General features: G+C 47.4%; 1 protein-coding gene across 1 annotated transcript in view; it reads right to left on the reverse strand.

Moving 5' to 3' along the window:
- Nucleotides 1-765: 765 nt before the first annotated feature.
- The window catches only part of LOC144822103 (sterol 26-hydroxylase, mitochondrial-like), a 208693-nt gene continuing 192622 nt past the window's right edge, over nucleotides 766-16836 (reverse strand). The window contains exons 7-9 of the mRNA XM_078679228.1: nucleotides 13607-13688; nucleotides 4372-4572; nucleotides 766-1556 (exon numbers count right to left, since the gene is read on the reverse strand). Of these exons, the coding sequence (XP_078535354.1) occupies nucleotides 1431-1556; nucleotides 4372-4572; nucleotides 13607-13688 (409 nt within the window). The 3' untranslated portion in view covers nucleotides 766-1430. The remainder of the gene's footprint in view (nucleotides 1557-4371; nucleotides 4573-13606; nucleotides 13689-16836) is intronic.

The following is a 16836-nucleotide window of genomic DNA, read 5'->3' on the forward strand; positions in this document are numbered from 1 at the left end:
AACCAACACTAGGAAACCAGGGGTCTAGTTTAATGATTTACTTTAAAATCCTATCCTAGTGCACATACTATGAAGAATGACTACTATGAAAGTCAAGAACATAGTGATGGCAAAATTTACCGAGATAGTGGACAGCAAACAGCACTGTCACATGCTGAAGTTACAAGATTTTTCTGCATTGAAATCTCCTTACCTGTCCTCATCTCTATGGTTTTCCCCAACACCACAGAAAAAGCCTAATTGTGAGTTTTAAGATGATTCACCCCTGCATACCTCCCCTGAACAATTAAACGAATCTTCAGATAGTAGCAATGTCTGCTATTCTTGTCTGCGTTAAAAGGAAGGCCGATAAGCCCACACAGTGAAGGTTAAGTGTGTTTCCCAAGCCTTCATCATAGGAAGGCGATAGGATTCTGTATGTACTCTGTCTCACATCTCTGGCACAGGGCCCCATCTATCTTTTCATACTCTGTTTTTAGGTTTTATACCTGCCTATTCATTGTTGAATTTTTCAGAATCAACAATTAGCAGAAAAGGCCTTGGAACTTTTTCACCAACTTACATTCTATGAAACTTTGAATTTTGTTTGAAAGCAATGAACGAGAGGCAAACTTATCAGTTTCCATGAAATCTTGGCCATCTTTCAAAACAGTAACTAGAAGAAGAAATTTGATTCACATGAAATAACATGAACATACTCAAGCAGACTTGATTATCACATGGCAATGAATAAATATGCTGTTCATATTTCAACATTTATATCTAATAACAAATATATATAATTAAAAAAGGGAAATACCTAAAAGAAATAAACATGATAATCATACCAATAGATGAGCAGAATCCGAGGACCAATCAAAGAGGTCTTAATGGAAGGCGAGCTATAGCAGACAAGGCAATGGCAGGAAGTGAGAGTGTGTATGGATGTATGAGGGAGTAAGCGATGCCTTTGTGAGTGATGAGTGAATCACTGAGTCAGTCAGTCATTGAAGATGTAAATGAGTAAGTGCACATGGAAGTAGGTTGATGAAGTAGTAAGTGTAGTGAGTTAGTAATATGAAAAAAGACTAATCAGTGAGTGAATGGTACTGTGGGTCAGAGAATATGAAGTAGGTTGGTAAGATAGTGAGCGAGTAGGTAGTTTGTTGGGTGAATGAGCAATCAAATTGTCTTAGTACACACTACAGCCTTTTTAGGTATATCTGCCTGGAAACAACCAGTGGTTTTCTCAGTAAAGTCTATTGCTGAGTCTAACTCAGAAAATGATGTAAAGCTAAGATAAACTCCTCAGTTTTGTTTCTTCTGTGATTTGCAATTGGGAGGATGATCCATCATCTACGTCTGCCAACAAACAGCTGTACAAGATTGGTTTGTCTGATGTAAGGCACCACTGGGTATCAGGTGGATCAAGATCCCGGTGCTGGCAGGTATCAGAGTGCTGGGACCCTCTCGATGAACTGCAGGTTAACCGGCCTGTCTGCAGCCAGCACAATGCGTGAGATGTGCTTCACCTCCTCCCCCGTCGGGTCAGGTCCTATTTCAAACATCTGGATTATCTGCAAGGTAAAGACAGAAGGTGTGTTATTACAGAAGGCAGGATAATAGGGCATGCTTATGGCTTGGTCCACACTGAGGTGGCATATTGACACTGCTAATCCATGAGCATCAGGCATTCCTGTGCCAGTGCTCAGCAAGGGATATCAGGCATACATGTGACAGTGCTTTACCAGGGGTTGGGCATACCTCTGACAGTGGTCATCTGTGGGATTCAGGCATACCTGTGACAGTGCTCAGCAAGGATATCAGGCATACTTGTGACAGTGCTCAGCAAGGGATATCAGGCATACCTGAGACAGTGCTTAACCAGGGGTTGGGCATACCTCTGATAGTGGTCATCTGTGGGATTCAGGCATACCTGTGACAGTGCTCAGCAAGGATATCAGGCATACTTGTGACAGTGCTCAGCAAGGGATATCAGGCATACCTGAGACAGTGCTTAACCAGGGGTTGGGCATACCTCTGATAGTGGTCATCTGTGGGATTCAGGCATACCTGTGACAGTGCTCATCCATGGGTATCAGGCATATCTGTGACAGTGCTCATCAACGGGTATGAGGCAGGCCTGTGACAGTGCTCATCTATGGGTTTCAAGCATACATGTGACAGTGCTCATCCATGGATTTCAGGCATACCTGTGTGTTAGATATGGGTTCTCTAGTTGGCAGAGGTATGCACCTTGCCCAAGTAGGGACCACCACTCAAGTCAGGGTTAGCTAGGTGCACACTAAAACATAAATGGTGCTCACCTTCTGGTAGCTTGACACAGAGCAGTTCAGACATATCTAAAGAGGCAATGTTTAAAGTATTTGTGCAACACAACACACCATAACAAAATGAAAGCACCACAAAAAGACTCCACACAGGGTTAAAAGAATATACACTAATTTTATGTGTAAAACAAGACTAAAATGACAAAAATCCAAAAAGTAAGTTATAAATGTATAAAGATTAAATGAAAATATAGTGCTTAATTAAGTTTGAATGAATTCATAAATTTTACTTTTAAGGCGCACAGCTACCCACACAGGGTTTCCCGGCGCCAAGGGATAGCTTAAAAGAATGAAAAGAGAACAAAAAGCAGCTTATTGCAGAAAAAGCCATGTCTTGAGGCCTTTGCGAAAGTTAAGATAGTTGGTTTCGGTTTTCAATGAAGTAGGCAGGGAATTCCAGATCTTTGGGCCTAAGTGGGAGAACGAGCGACCGCCCATTCTCACCAACTTAAATCTGGGAAACACTAAGTCACCCTTACAGGAAGACCTGAGAGAACGTTTGGGTGATATACATGAATGAGTTCCTGTAAATATGAAGGAGCAGTACCTTGTTTGATTTTAAATATATAGCAAAGAGCCTTAAACTTAACTCTGCTTGCAATCCTGAGCCAATGAAGGTTCAGGAGCGACTGGGAGATAGAGACTCTGCTTTCTAAGAGCTTCATGGCCTCCCCCTAGGTAAAGAACATTGCCATAATCCAGGTGCGAGATGACTGAGAGAACAAGATAGGAGTATAGAGGAAAGAAAACTAGGACGCCCTCCACTCAGGGCGGCACTGCGGCCATCATCTTATTGGACCTCAGTGCCGCTTTCGACACCGTAAATCACGATATTTTAATGCAAACTAGGAGTCACCTCTAAAGCAGCAGCCTGGCTCCAGTCCTTCCTCTCAGATCGCTCGTTCCGAGTTTGCGAGGGTAATGTCACCTCATCCAGTAAATCACTCAGTTGTGGGGTTCCTCAGGGCTCCTCCCTGAGCCCCACACTGTTTAACATATACATGCGCCCCCTTGCTGAGATAGTTCGCCCGTTTGGTGTTCAAATTGTGTCCTACGCTGACGACACTCAGCTGGTGGTAACTCTGAATCACCCCTCTTCTCAACCAAGTGATTTGAGGGGATGTATGGAGGCAGTATGTGTTTGGATGACCCAGTCATATCTCAAACTAAACGGAGATAAGACAGAGCTAATGGTACTGGGTAACCCCCCACAGAAATCCATTGACTCCATGTGGCCACCAGCTCTGGGCCCTGCACCTCCAGCCAAAGATACCATCAAGAGCCTGGGAATCTGGATGGATAATACACTGTCTCTCGGCTACCAGGCAACCAAACTATCTGCCACCTGCATGGGCATCCTAAGACTCATCCGGAAGATCCTTCCGCTCCTACCGCTCAAAGCCAGACAGATCATGGTCCAGGGCCTGATTCTCTCCCGGCTTGATTTCGGGAATGCCCTCTATCTAGGAGTCCCTCAACTAACCCTAAGAAACTCCAGTTGATTCAAAACTGTGCGGCCCGCACTCTGTTGCGCATCCCCCGCCGCCAATCCGTGAAATCCGAACTAAAAGATCTCCACTGGTTGCCAGTGAGGGAAAGAATCAACTTTAAAAGCATGTGCATTGCCCACCGTGCCTACTGGAGGAAAGGAGCAAATCTAAACCACACCCTGATCACCCCCTACCATCCTAACAGACAGCGTAGATCAGCCCAGACCTTCCAAGCTACCATTCCCAGGATCAGAAGAGAGAGGAGCGGAGGCAGGATGTTTTGAGTAAATGCGGCAAAACTCTGGAACTCCCTTCCAATCCCCCTCCGATCAGAACCCAACCTCCTGATCTTCCGGAAAAAATTAAAAACCCTTCTTTTTAGTAGATAACCAGTCCCTGCCATATACACCCGTTACTCTTAAGCGCTAGGACGCCTGCGGGTAGCTATCACGCTATACAAATATAAATCCAATCCAATCCAATCCAATGGTGGACTTGCATTTCCCATAGAGGCATCACCTTCAAGCGAGGAACATAAACCGCCTACTCACCCGTGACAGTGCCAAGTGCATCTCCAGCTCTGCGATTCGCCGGCCCACGCAGGCTCGTACGCCATATCCAAAGGGGATGGAGCTGAAGGGATGGTGCTTCATGCCACCATCCCGCAGCCAGCGCTGGGGCAGGAACCGGTCCGGCTCCGGGAAGTTGATCTCATCTCTGGAAAGTGCAAAGTGGCACATGACGAAGAGAGTCTATTGAAAAAGAACAAAATAATGACCACCATACAGTTCCAGAAACTGTGTGGCTACAGACACAGACACACTGCGTACAGAGCCAATTAAGGGCTTGATCAAGAGTTTGGCAGAGGGTATACTACACCACAATCTTAAAGAATATCTCATCCACTGTATCCTATGACACTTGTAATATGGTAGAAGGAATTTCCATCACATTTGTGAAGGAGTAGTCCATCCACTAAACTTAAATCAGGGGGTTGACCTAATTGTTTTAAGCACTAAGCCCTGGTTTATTTCAGCAATCTTTCAGTGAATTTTTTTTTTTTATAACAAATTCTATTGAGTTTTACGGTACATGACGGGCGGTGCCCAAAGCATATATTTCGGATACAGTTTGTATGAGAAAGTACCAATTTTATCCAAACAACAATATTGCCTGTGAACAGACAGGCACAATAACTAAACTTGGCAAAGGTTACTACATGTTTCACTGTGGGGAAAATGTCCAGGTGTACGTGTGTAGGTGACAGAGCGACTCAACCTACCTATCTTGATTGGATTACCTGGTTTAAGGAGGGTAGGGGAGGCATATCTATGCCGCGGTATGTTGCCCAACGAGACCATACTTCCTATGTTTTTGGTACAACGCAATTTCAGCCCCCATACATCTGTCCATGGCCTTTCTCCACCCACCCATTGACGGCGGGGAGGTCCCCTTTCATGTTTGGGCAATGTCCCGCTTGACAAGAATGAGGCCCAAAAATAGTAAGTGTTGTTTGTAGTGATTTCCTCCTATCCCAGAAGTTTTTGTCAATTGAAAGGAAAAAAGAGTGCTGACTGCACAGAGGAGAAAAACAGAGGAGAAAATGTGACTATGTGGGATGTGCGTTGGTGTTTTGTTTATATTGATCTGACAATCTGACAGTTTACGTGGGCAGAAAGTCTTTTTTTGATGCTTGAGGTGGATAAGTATCCAACAACATAGCGGCATTGGATTCTGTATTTGGAATAACTATTGCTACAAGAAGGGGACATGACTTGATGTGCAGATCTTTAATAGCAAATCCACCTATCTTTGTCTGTTGCAGGAATGTATTTTATGCCAGAACGGTTGAAGTGCCGCAAGGCTCCACACCATGCAGTGAGTTCATTTTGTCATATTTTTCTTTCATTCACTCCAATGCCCTTTAATGAGCCTTTCCATCTCTCCCACACATTGGAAGCGATTGTAGTGTGTAGTGTTGGGCCTTAGGCCCACATGGCGCTGTAATGAGGGATGCAGACACAAGCTAGTAGGTTAGTAAAACTGGCCTCGAGCACGTGCACTCGGCCCACTTTATTGACCGGGTCACCTGACTCGTGACGCCGGTGGTGGGTGGGTGTATAGTGTGGGTTACAGGTTGCAGAAAGACTAGAACGTGTCCATCAGGACACTACATTCCTCACAAACTTTAATAAAAATGAAAGGAACAAAGTCTGAACCTGCGGGAGGAAATAAACACACAATACACTGTTGTCACAATTTTTACAAAAGTCTCTTCAGCTGCTTGATGGATGACGACGGTGGAAACTTGCAGCTGGAACTATTAGTTCACATGGGCACGACGTCCTGGTGCTCCGTAGATGTACCCTTCTGGATTTTCAGCCTCGCTCTTGGGGTGACGACAAACAGATGACAAGACGGTAGATTGGATGGATGTTGTTTTTTTACCACTCAGTCCTGGTTTCTTTAGTGTAGGCAGCGTGGCTTCTCTTTGCAAAGGAGGAGTAGTTGAAAGACATCCTTCTCACTAGGACGCCCCTCTCGCGGGTGTTCCCCTGCCACGAGATATCCCGGAGGCCCTCTTCATCAGGTTTCCACCGGGCTGGGTGTTCTCCGCAGCGTTGCTCCAACTCCACAGTTTGCGTGTGAATGGAGGAGACGATGAGAGTACTACCTCAGAGTCCGTAGCTCTGCCTGGAGGGTGGTTGTTGACTCCTGCCTTTGTGCACAAGTTCCTCTTCTTCCTGGGACGTACAGGGTAGACGCCGATGGATCCATCTCTCTTGTCGGGACCCTCTGCCACCGGTGTCCCTGAGGCCTTTGCCTCTTGGATATCCACAGGCTTGTGTGGAGTGGTCAGTTCTCCTTCTGCCGGACGTCTGAGCGCTCTCCCGATCCAGACTTCCGCTCAATCCCAAAGGTGGGTGTTGCCAATGGTCCACCCTGTTCATTCCTGCAGCCGACGGGTTGTCAGAGGACTTGTAAGTAGATGCCTGTTTTTCTCCTGGTGCTACCGATGTTCCCCTGGACATGTATGTCCTTGTACTCGATGTTGTGGCGCATGTTACCTTCTCTTCTGGTGCGTGTTGGCTTGCCACACCTCTTCACATCTTCCTGGACGTTATTGTTTCTGGTGGCACCATGCCCTTCGATTCCTTTCTTCTCTTCTTCCTCGCGACGCGGTCCGGTCCTCTTGCTGCTCTTGTCCTCCTGACCAGGCTTCTCCAAGCGGCGTGCACTCCACCCGTTTCCTTCTGGTCTTGTCCCGGCTCTAGGACACTGTCTTCTTTTCACTCTGTGACTGGACCGGTCGCCGCGACCTTCTTCTGTTGATAGTTTTACTTCTGGTTCTTGATGATGTCGAAGTTCATTGGTCCATGCTCGCGGACCATGTCTTATTTGATCTCCTTGCACCTATTGCCAGTCCACTCTGCCGATCTCTGGCAGTGGTGTTGTTTGGCGCAGGTGCTGATGGCTGGGGTGATGGTGGTTGCCAGCCATGTGGTGACTTGGGATGGCAGGTGTTGGTGACTTGCTGGGAGTGTTGGATGTCCGGAGAGACTTGGCAGCCCTGTGCCTCTACCTTGCTGAGGTAGAGTGTCTGTGGTGGTTTGACACGTAGAGTGTGGGGATCCTCTCTTGCCTGTTGTGGGGCCACTGCCGACTCCATCTTGAGGCGGTGTGAGGGTGGGCACTCAGTACTGATCTTCACCTGTGGCATCTGCGGACAGGAGCAGGGATGCGATTGACTTAGACTGCCGACGCTCAGGGACGGGTGGTCGCCTGGGGAAGCGTTAGGATGAGACGCGGTTGGTGCTTGCTGCAGCTTACGTTCGGCTCATCCATGAGGCTGTATCCAGGGACGCTGGTCCGCCTTGGTAGCTGTCTGGTGTGTCAGGGCGTGCTCTTGGCTGGCTGTGAGTCCTCGGTCTTCTCCCTTTGTTGGCTTGTTCAGCCTACCTGTGCTCATACGGTCTTCGGGGTGACAGGGCTGTCACTTTTCTTCTTTTCTCCGAGGGCGTTGCGTTTGGACATCGAGGTGGCGCTGTCATGGCGCCGGCTTCTGCTTTTGCTCTTGCCTGCTTGTCTGGACTAGTCACTTGGTGACGTGTTCCTTGCTTGCTGGGCGACATGACGTTCGGTCTTGTGTCGCTGATTGTTAGAGTGCCTGGTGCTGTGGCGGCTTGCCACGTGGGGTGTGCGGCTCCTCTCTTGCTGGTCTTGGGTCGCGGCCGACTCCGTCTTGAGGCAGTGTGATGGAGGACACCGTGGGTGGTCCTTGGCCTGCAGCAGGGCTTCTTTGTGGAGAGGTCTCCGGGGTGCTGACTGTGCAGTCAGGTGCACAGGCGCGGCTTTCTGCGCGTTTCTGGCTTGGCGTGCTCTTTGCTTACTCGGTTCTCTTCTTGGACGCCTTCCTGGCACGTGGGGTGCCTGTGTTCTGGGAGGAGCAGATGACACGGGGTCGGCACTGCTGGTGGTTGCGTTGAGTGTCCACGGGTGGTGCTGTTCCACACCGGTCTTTCCTTGCGCTGTCGTTAGGGTATTTCCCTTGAGATATTGCCGTCTTGGCTGGTTGTCCACTGTTGCTAGTGGGGTTGTCGTCGAAGTTGATGCTTGTGTTTCTTGCAGTTCCTTGCAGGGATTTGTCAGTCACTCCCCGTACCTCGTAGAGGTGGCAGGCGGTGCTCTTGCCTCTGTGATGCTGTCTTGTGCTGGCGCAGCTTGGGGCACCTTGGGGCTCAAGTGTGGCATTCACCTGGAGAGTCCGTTTCAGCTGCGGGGCGTGAGCAGGCAGTCTTCCTGGTGATGGTGGTGCGCACTCTGTGATCTGCTGGCTGCTGTTGCCGATCAGTTAGCGGGACGCTGTGTGGTGCCCTGGTGCAGCTGGTCCATGGGGTACAGTGCCACTCCGGTGGTCGTAGGTCTGCAGCCGTTCGCGGTGGACAGTTAGTGGGCTGGGCCGCCACTTCTGGCAGGGTAGTGGGGCGTTTGGGTGTCTCTTATAGCCTCTGGTGCGGTTTGTGTTGATGGTCGCGAGGTACAACTGGCTAGTTGCTCTGGCTAGGCAGTCAGTCCGTCCCTTAGTGTGTGGCATCTAGAGAGCTGCCACGTGGGGCAGTGGTAGTCGCGGTGGCTTGCCCAGAGTGCTGCAGGTTTTGGGGTGTTGTGGGAGCCGTGCCGGGCTCAGTGCAGTAACTGTCTTGCTACTTGGGATGGAGTTACTGCAGATGCTTTTTGTTTCTCGCATTGGCACTCTCCCAGGCCTCGCAGTGTTCCTGTAGGGTGATGCAGGCGCGTGCGGGGGCGATGCTCCCCAGTGGCAAAAGCAGGGTGCCCTTGCAGTGTGGGATGCGAGAGTCTGTTGCTGTAGTGTATGCAACAGCTCTCTCCTTAGAGCGACGACCTGGGATGGGGGCTGACTCTTGCCTCCGCTGGTCCTGAACCTGCCTTAGTGCCTTGGTGTGTAGGGCTTGCTTCATGGGGCTGTATGAGGGTGCAATGTCACAAATGACCACCTGGTGCAGCGCTGTGTGTCTGTTTCCAGGCCTTTCAGCAGTCTGTTGCTGGAAGCTGCGGGCCTTTCTCCGACTGTTTGTTTCTTTGGGGGCTGTACTCAATAAGGAAAATGGGAATTCTGACGCTTCCTGCTGTCTTGCTCTTTTGTGCGGTGCAGGGCAGGTGGGACAGGCAGGTCGCTTCCTCGCCTGGCGCTCTGGTTAGCCGCCTAAGGGGCCGGGCGGTAATGCGCCTTGGTCTAGGCTGGAGGTCGTGTAATGCAGCACTTACACTGGGCCGAGATGCAGGTGCGGCGTGAGACCAGCAGGTGGCGCTGCGGCGACCAGGTCCACGTCTCCGGGTAATGCAGAGCGCTGTGTGTGTTCCAGGCAGCACCGATGGGAGGCGGCATCCTCTGCTTCGGGTGGGCCGTGGCGGCGCTGGGCAGCTGTGTTATGGTTCCCCAACCGCCCTCTCAGTCCCCACGGAGGTCGGTGCTCTCACCAGCCTCGGGAGTTCGCTGCGCCGCCTGGCGTGCGGTGAGTGTCCTGGCTGTCACACGGGGAACCGGCAGGCAGTACCGAAGTGGGACTGCCGGTGCGGGCAGTTTGCTCTGTTGGGCGGTGTTGGGTGGGTGTTGGCGGCACCGGTGAGAGTCAGTGGAACTGGGTTGCACTCGTGGATCGCCGGGCCTTATACACGTACCGGTAGGCGTGGCAGCCGGTACATCGCCAAAATAGCGGGGTTCTGGCCCTCATTAGGGACCCATGTCCTCACCTCTACCTCTGACGCCGGCGGGGGCGATGCGCGGTTGGTCTCTGGTAGTCTCTCCTCCGATACGGAGAGCAGTCACGGGTGGCCGCACACAGCTCGGTGGGGGTGCCGCTTGCCGGGCTCCTTTCCTGCCCCACAAGGAATGAGGAGGTGCAGGGCAGTAGGCACACGAGTCTGGCTACCCGCCTCGTCGCCAGTGTAGTATTGGGCCTTAGGCCCACATGGCGCTGTAATGAGGGACGCAGACACAAGGTAGTGGGTTAGTAAAACTGGCCTCGAGCACGTGCGCTCGGCCCCCTTTATTGACCATGTTAACCTGACTAGTGACACCGGTGGTGGGTGGGTGTATAGTGTGGGTTACAGGTTGCAGAAAGACTAGAACGTGTCCACCAGGACACTACAGTGATGTTGAAAACAGGCACAAGAGGTAGGTGGGCTGATCTCCCAATTACATGCAGCATTAAGGGATGACAGGGAGAAGATATCTCTGAGAGCAAGGCAGGCAAAGGATAATGACCTACAAGAACCTCTAGAAGACCAGAGAGAAGCAGAGAGTATGTGCCTTATTGTAGCTAGCAATGCTAGGTTACCACACTTTCACTTCCTACCCCGCACATACTTTACACCTGTGAAGCTGAGCAGGATATATCCGAGTACATCATCGACATGCCTGAAATGTAAGAGCCAGGATACCACATTTGTACACAGGACCTGGACATGCAGGCAAAAGAGTAGCCAGAAAATGTAAATACCCCCAACTTTGAACCAAAGCAAGTGAAGCAAGGGAACCTGACCCACTCCCACTGTAGCTGGTAAAGTGGGGGGCTTACAACGCACCTGCATGCAGGGGCATGGAGGTAGGCAGTGGTGATGAGATTACAAGATCTGTCAACCATCAGGAGAGAGACCACTCTCAAACACTGTCTCTTCTAAGGATAATCCCTAAGCCCAAGAAGAAAATAAGGTAGTATTGATTTGTGGTGTTGAGTTGCTCTTAGCAAAAAAAAATGATCACAATACGTTGGTTATCCCCTGAGCGACACAAGATTCAGGCAGTAAAGAGGGATTTGCTGGGGTGATCTCTGTATGAGGAAAGAAGGATAAAGGAAATAGAGAAGGAAGATACAATGGCACATGATTTAGAGATATGGAACAATATGATTGGCATACTAACAGAATATCCATAGAATGACGTGCCGTCACCTAAAGATCAGGAGATACTCCCTGTACCGGAGGAAGTAACTCTGGCGGCAACAGGGCTGGAGCATGTGGCTGAGGCCTGCTGACCCAGAAAAGCCTCAAGGAAGGGTTTTTGTGGGTGATGGAAGATTTAATGGACTGAACTGTGTACGATGAAGATATTCATAAAGATGTACATAGGAGTGAAATGAGATAGCATGCAGAAAAGGCACATTTTCCACAATTACTAAAAGTATTTACATTCAAAATTTTAAAATTATAAATGAGTATTAGTAGCAACTCGATTTCAAATTATAAAACAATATTTGACTCTTTGTGCATTGGTATGCCTGAGTGTGTTGCTATGCTTATATGTGCAGATCTTTTATATGTTTCCATATATACCTATATGTGTCTATTTGAGTGCCCCACCTGTATCCCCTGCATGCCTCACTTTGCTTACCATGCCTCAACATGCACATTTTATGTCTGTCTGCCTGCACCTCTGTACTCATTGGTGTCCGTCTCTCTACATGCCTGCTTAAGTGAGTACGTGTCTATATGCCTGCCTGAGTCCCTCTGTCTGTAATTATGACTAACTGCCTTTGTCTTGCATGAGATGTTGTGTGTCTGTGCCTCTGTATGTGTTTGTTTGCCATTGTATGCTCAAAGGCCTTATGCAGACTGAACAGTAATGTACTAATATGCCTTGGTATGAAAGCAAGGATGAGTTTAAAGTTTATGCTGGCTGGAGCTGATTTAGAATATACAGTAATAGCACAGGGGAAATTATTTGTTGCAATTAAGATGTTCTATTCTGCTATTTGCAGTGAGCTTTATTTGAAAACAATGATTGATACAAAGTAATTTATGGAGAACCTTTTACCTACCACAATTCACTCAAAGATCTGGTAATAATGAATATTGCTTCCCTAATGTGGTTTAAAATACATAATTTTTAAACTAATATTTCCAAACATACCCCAACATGAGCCCCAAAAAGTAGTTATCAAAACATGGGTAAATTATTTGATTTGGTCCTCATGGCTGTAGGCCCAGTTAGAAGGCAAATTTGGTAGTAGAAATGTTACACAGATAATTACCCTCAATCGCCCACAAACATCGCTTTATCAAAGGAATGCTCCAGCATGTCCCTAGTGCAGTTTATTTGCTATCCTCAGCTCGCTACAAATAAGTAGTTGAGTTATTACAACATTGGAGCCTGCCCCCAGTTATATTAAACCATTGGAGCCTGTCCCCAGTTATATTAAACAATTGAAGCCTGCCCCCAGTTCTATTACCCCATTGGAGCCTGCCCCCAGTTCTATTACCCCATTGGAGCCTGCCCCCAGTTCTATTACTGCATTGGAGCCTGTTCTCAGTTATATTACCCCAGTGGAGCCAGACCCCAGTTTTTATTACCCCATGGGAGCCTGCCCCAGTGTCTATTACCCCATTGGAGCCTGCCCCCAGTTCTATTACCCCAGTGGAGCCTGCCCCCAGTTCTATTACCCCATTGGAGCCTGCTGCAGTGTTTATTACCCCATTGGAGCCTGCCCCCAGTTCTATCACCCCATTGGAGCCTGCCCCAGTGTTTATTACCTCATTGGAGCCTGCCCCAGTGTGTATTACCCCATTGGAGCCTACCCCCAGTTCTATCACCCCATTGGAGCCTGCCCCAGTGTTTATTACCCCATTGGAGCCTGCCCCAGTGTGTATTACCCCATTGGAGCCTACCCCCAGTTCTATTACCCCATTGGAGCCTGCCCCAGTGTTTATTACCCCATTGGAGCCTGCCCCTGTTCCAGGCCAGTGAGAATTCAAACTAACTCTTTAGGTCGTTCCTGAAGGGTTATTTATCATCCTGGATTTGCAGGGACAGTCAGTGGTTTTTCGCCATCTGTCCTGGAGCATTTTAGTAAATTCAGCATCTGTGATGCAGTTTTAGCAGCCTTTATTAGAAAGCAATACACATATGATGACCCTATGAGTAAGAGTCGACATTAATTACCCTTAAAGTATAATTGACTGAGTATATTATATTGCTGAGTGCTGCCTGTTAGGTCACAGAATCCTTTGGTCGATGTAAAACTTCAGTCCTACTTCTATGTTTGTGGAATGTCCAAGTTTGTTTTCGAAATATGGTCACCTCTCAATTAATAAAAGAAACTCCTACCAAGTAAGTTAGCCAGCATTCTCACCACCAATTCAGAAACCCAACAATAAAAGTTGATCCCTCAGTCACTGAGGAAGAGCAGACTCATCTCTGTACAAGTTCCACCATCATTGCTCAGCCCCAGTCCTGAAGCAAGAATGAAATAACAAATAAAGACTTACATCCTTGGGGAAGTAATAATCTTCAATTACGATATCTTTCTCAATTCCAACCCTCGCGTTTGCAGGAACAACAGGATACAACCTGGTCAATAATGAAAATATGATTGATTAGAGAAATGTAAACTCATTTAGTTTCAAGGAGTGCTTGCATGTAAAATGTTTGATTCCATCCAAGCCCTCCCACTACCTAACAATGTTCATGCTGCTAAATGTCCTCCTAAACACTCACTGAACCGAGATGAAAGTTAAATTATATAAAAAAGAAATGGGTGAGTCTGTAGTGATTCCCTGAGCTTTAATAAGTTGACTTCCGAGTTGACGGATGAAAGAAGCAATGTCTAGATGGAGAAGCCTTAAGGGTGGCATCATCTGCCTGCAACGTGTTTGTATCTTGATGTTTAAATAGCAACATGATCTTGTGCAGCCAAGCTTAGCTGTCTGGTTGAATGGAAAGGCGGTAGCAGCTTGGCGAGACAGGAGGATAGAGCTTGTCCATAAAGGGACTTGTGCAAGAGTCATGTTATCCTGAATTCAATCTTCCTTGTGAGCCAATGAGGCATCTTCATAGGGTCAGCCCAATCCACTCCAAGAAAGAGACTCGCAGCAAAGAATTTGGGGCCAGATGTAGGTAAATGTCATTTACCGATTCGTAAATACCGAATTTGACCGATTCGGTATTTACAAACCGGTAAATGCTATGTAGGTATTTTTACCGATTAATTTAACGAATCTGTAGAATTCGGTAATTACCGAATCGTTTTTTACCAATTTGGTAATTGCCGTTGATTCCTATGGGCCTTGAGGCCCAAAGGAACCAATGGCAATTACCGAATCGGTAAATACCGATTCGGTAAAATTACCGAATTGACAAGGGGGACAGGGTGTCACTTTGACACCCTGTTGCACTCCTGATTAGGGCATGTCTGTGTGCCACATGGCACAGGTGTACATGCACAGATGTGCATGCACCTAGGAATTCGTTATTTACCATCAAATAGTATTTGATGGTAAATAACAAAGTCTTAAGGCCCTGTGGCACTGTTTTCAGTGCCACCTACATTTCAAATTACCGATTCAGTAAATTTACAGAATATGTAATTTTTAAGCCCCCTACATCTGAAAATCCAAATACCGGTCAGTAACGGCCGAATTCGGCCGTTACCGACCGGTATTTGGTGACCTACATCTAGCCCTAGGTATCCATGGTGTTTGAAGCTGACTTAAGTAAAGAGACAAGAAAAAAAATACATTGCATCATAAATTTTATAGATAAGTAGTACAGGCGGGACAGGTTGCTATGGAGTGAAATGTGTTTCCACCGACCTTATTCACTTAAGGATGCATTTTTGGCTTCAGTCAAGAAGTGGACCCAGATTATTGACATTATGGGTTTATTGGGGCCCATGAATGGAAGCCATTGAAATAGGAATGGTGTGTTGTTTGTCTGGAGCTAGAGGCAATATCCTAGTGTTAGAGGCGCCGACGAACAGCCAGTTGGGTGCACCCAGGTTTAAGATTTTCAAGACATTCTGTGACTTCTAGGAGATTTGCTGGATCTTTGCAGACTCTGATGTGAATCTGTAGATTCTCAGCCTGCTTGTGGTTACCCAAATTGCAGCCCTTGAAGATTTTTTCCAGTAGTAGCATATAGATGTTCAAGAGGGTAGGAGACGCAGCTGACGCCTAGGGGACTACGTTGCACATATTGGTTAAGAAGGATAAAGAAGAGTCTGTTTTACCTGGTAAGGCCTGTTTGTTAGGAATGAGTGAGGCCATTTGAGAGCCCATTTCAATGATGCTGCAATCAGATGGGCATCACCCCAAGTGGGTGCTCTATTTGACCATGGTGAATACTGCTGCGACATTAAGGCCTTCCTTGTGAGTGGGACGGTAATTGGTACAATATTAACACACCTGATACAATCTGACTGCACTGAGTCAGACTTTATCAGGGCTCATAAATTCCATACAATTGCAAGTTATTTCCTGATAATTGCGAATAATATGTGGATTTTTTGCGCACTGTACCAAAATGCACTTGTCCTGGTATTTACAGGGCATTTTCCCCCCAATAAATATGGGCATGTTTGACCTGCTGATATTTATCTGGGGTTTGCTACTTTTATAGCAGTACTCTTAATTCCAGTGTATGCAATAGCATGAGTTACCACACAGATCAGAATTGAGCAGCTAAATATCAATGCAAACCTCAGAAGAAACAGCGCACAAGCTTGTCTTCCATACCAATATAATAAAGAGAGAGCCCAAACCTTTGAGGCGGGTAATCTCAGTAACCACAGCACCAATCACAACACCCAATACAGCGTTGGAAAGGGCAGTTGCAGCAGAAGGACATAGGCTATGCAGACGGCCACCATATATATATATTTTTTTGCAGAGTTTTATATAGCGCGAACTTGAGCAGAACTGAATCAGGTATCAGAGCGCTTTACATAGCACCAGTTACGTTACATGAGGACACACATTCATTTTTGTTAGGCACGGGGAGATTCAGGGCCAGATGTAGGAGCCCAAATACCGGTCGGCAACGGCCGATTTCGGCCGTTACCGACCGGAATTTAGGATTTGGCATGTAGGGGGCATCTCATTAACAGAATCTGTAAATTTACCGATTCGGTAAATATACAGAATCGGTAAAATACCGAATCGGTAAATTTACCGATTCTGTAAATGAGATGTAGGTGGCACTTCAAAGAGTGCCACAGGCCCTTAAGAGTCGGTATTTTACCACCCAATCCTATTGGGTGGTAAAATACCGAATTCAGGTGTGCATGCACATCTATGCATGCACACCTGTGCAATGTGACACACAGACATGCCCTTAGGGCATGTATGTGTGCCACATGTCAAACATGCCTGTACTTGGGGTGCTAGAGGGTGTCAAAGTGACACCCCCTTCACCCTTGCAGGATTCGGTATTTAACGATTCGGTAAATACCGAATCGGTATTGCCCATTGATTCCTATGGGCTTCAAGACCCATAGGAATCAATGGGCAATACCGAATCGGTATTTACCGATTCGGTAAATACCGAATTTTACGGAATCGGTTATTCACAATAAAAATTTACCTACATCTCCCTCCTTCTAATTTACCGATTCATAAATACCGAATCGGTAAAATTCAGTATTTATGAGTCGGTAAATTAGAATTACCTACATCTAGCCCTAAGTGATTTGCCTAGAATCACAGGATATTTGGCGTCGTTA

This window comes from Lissotriton helveticus, chromosome 3_1, assembly GCF_964261635.1.
Source record: "Lissotriton helveticus chromosome 3_1, aLisHel1.1, whole genome shotgun sequence".
Lineage (NCBI taxonomy): Eukaryota > Metazoa > Chordata > Amphibia > Caudata > Salamandridae > Lissotriton > Lissotriton helveticus.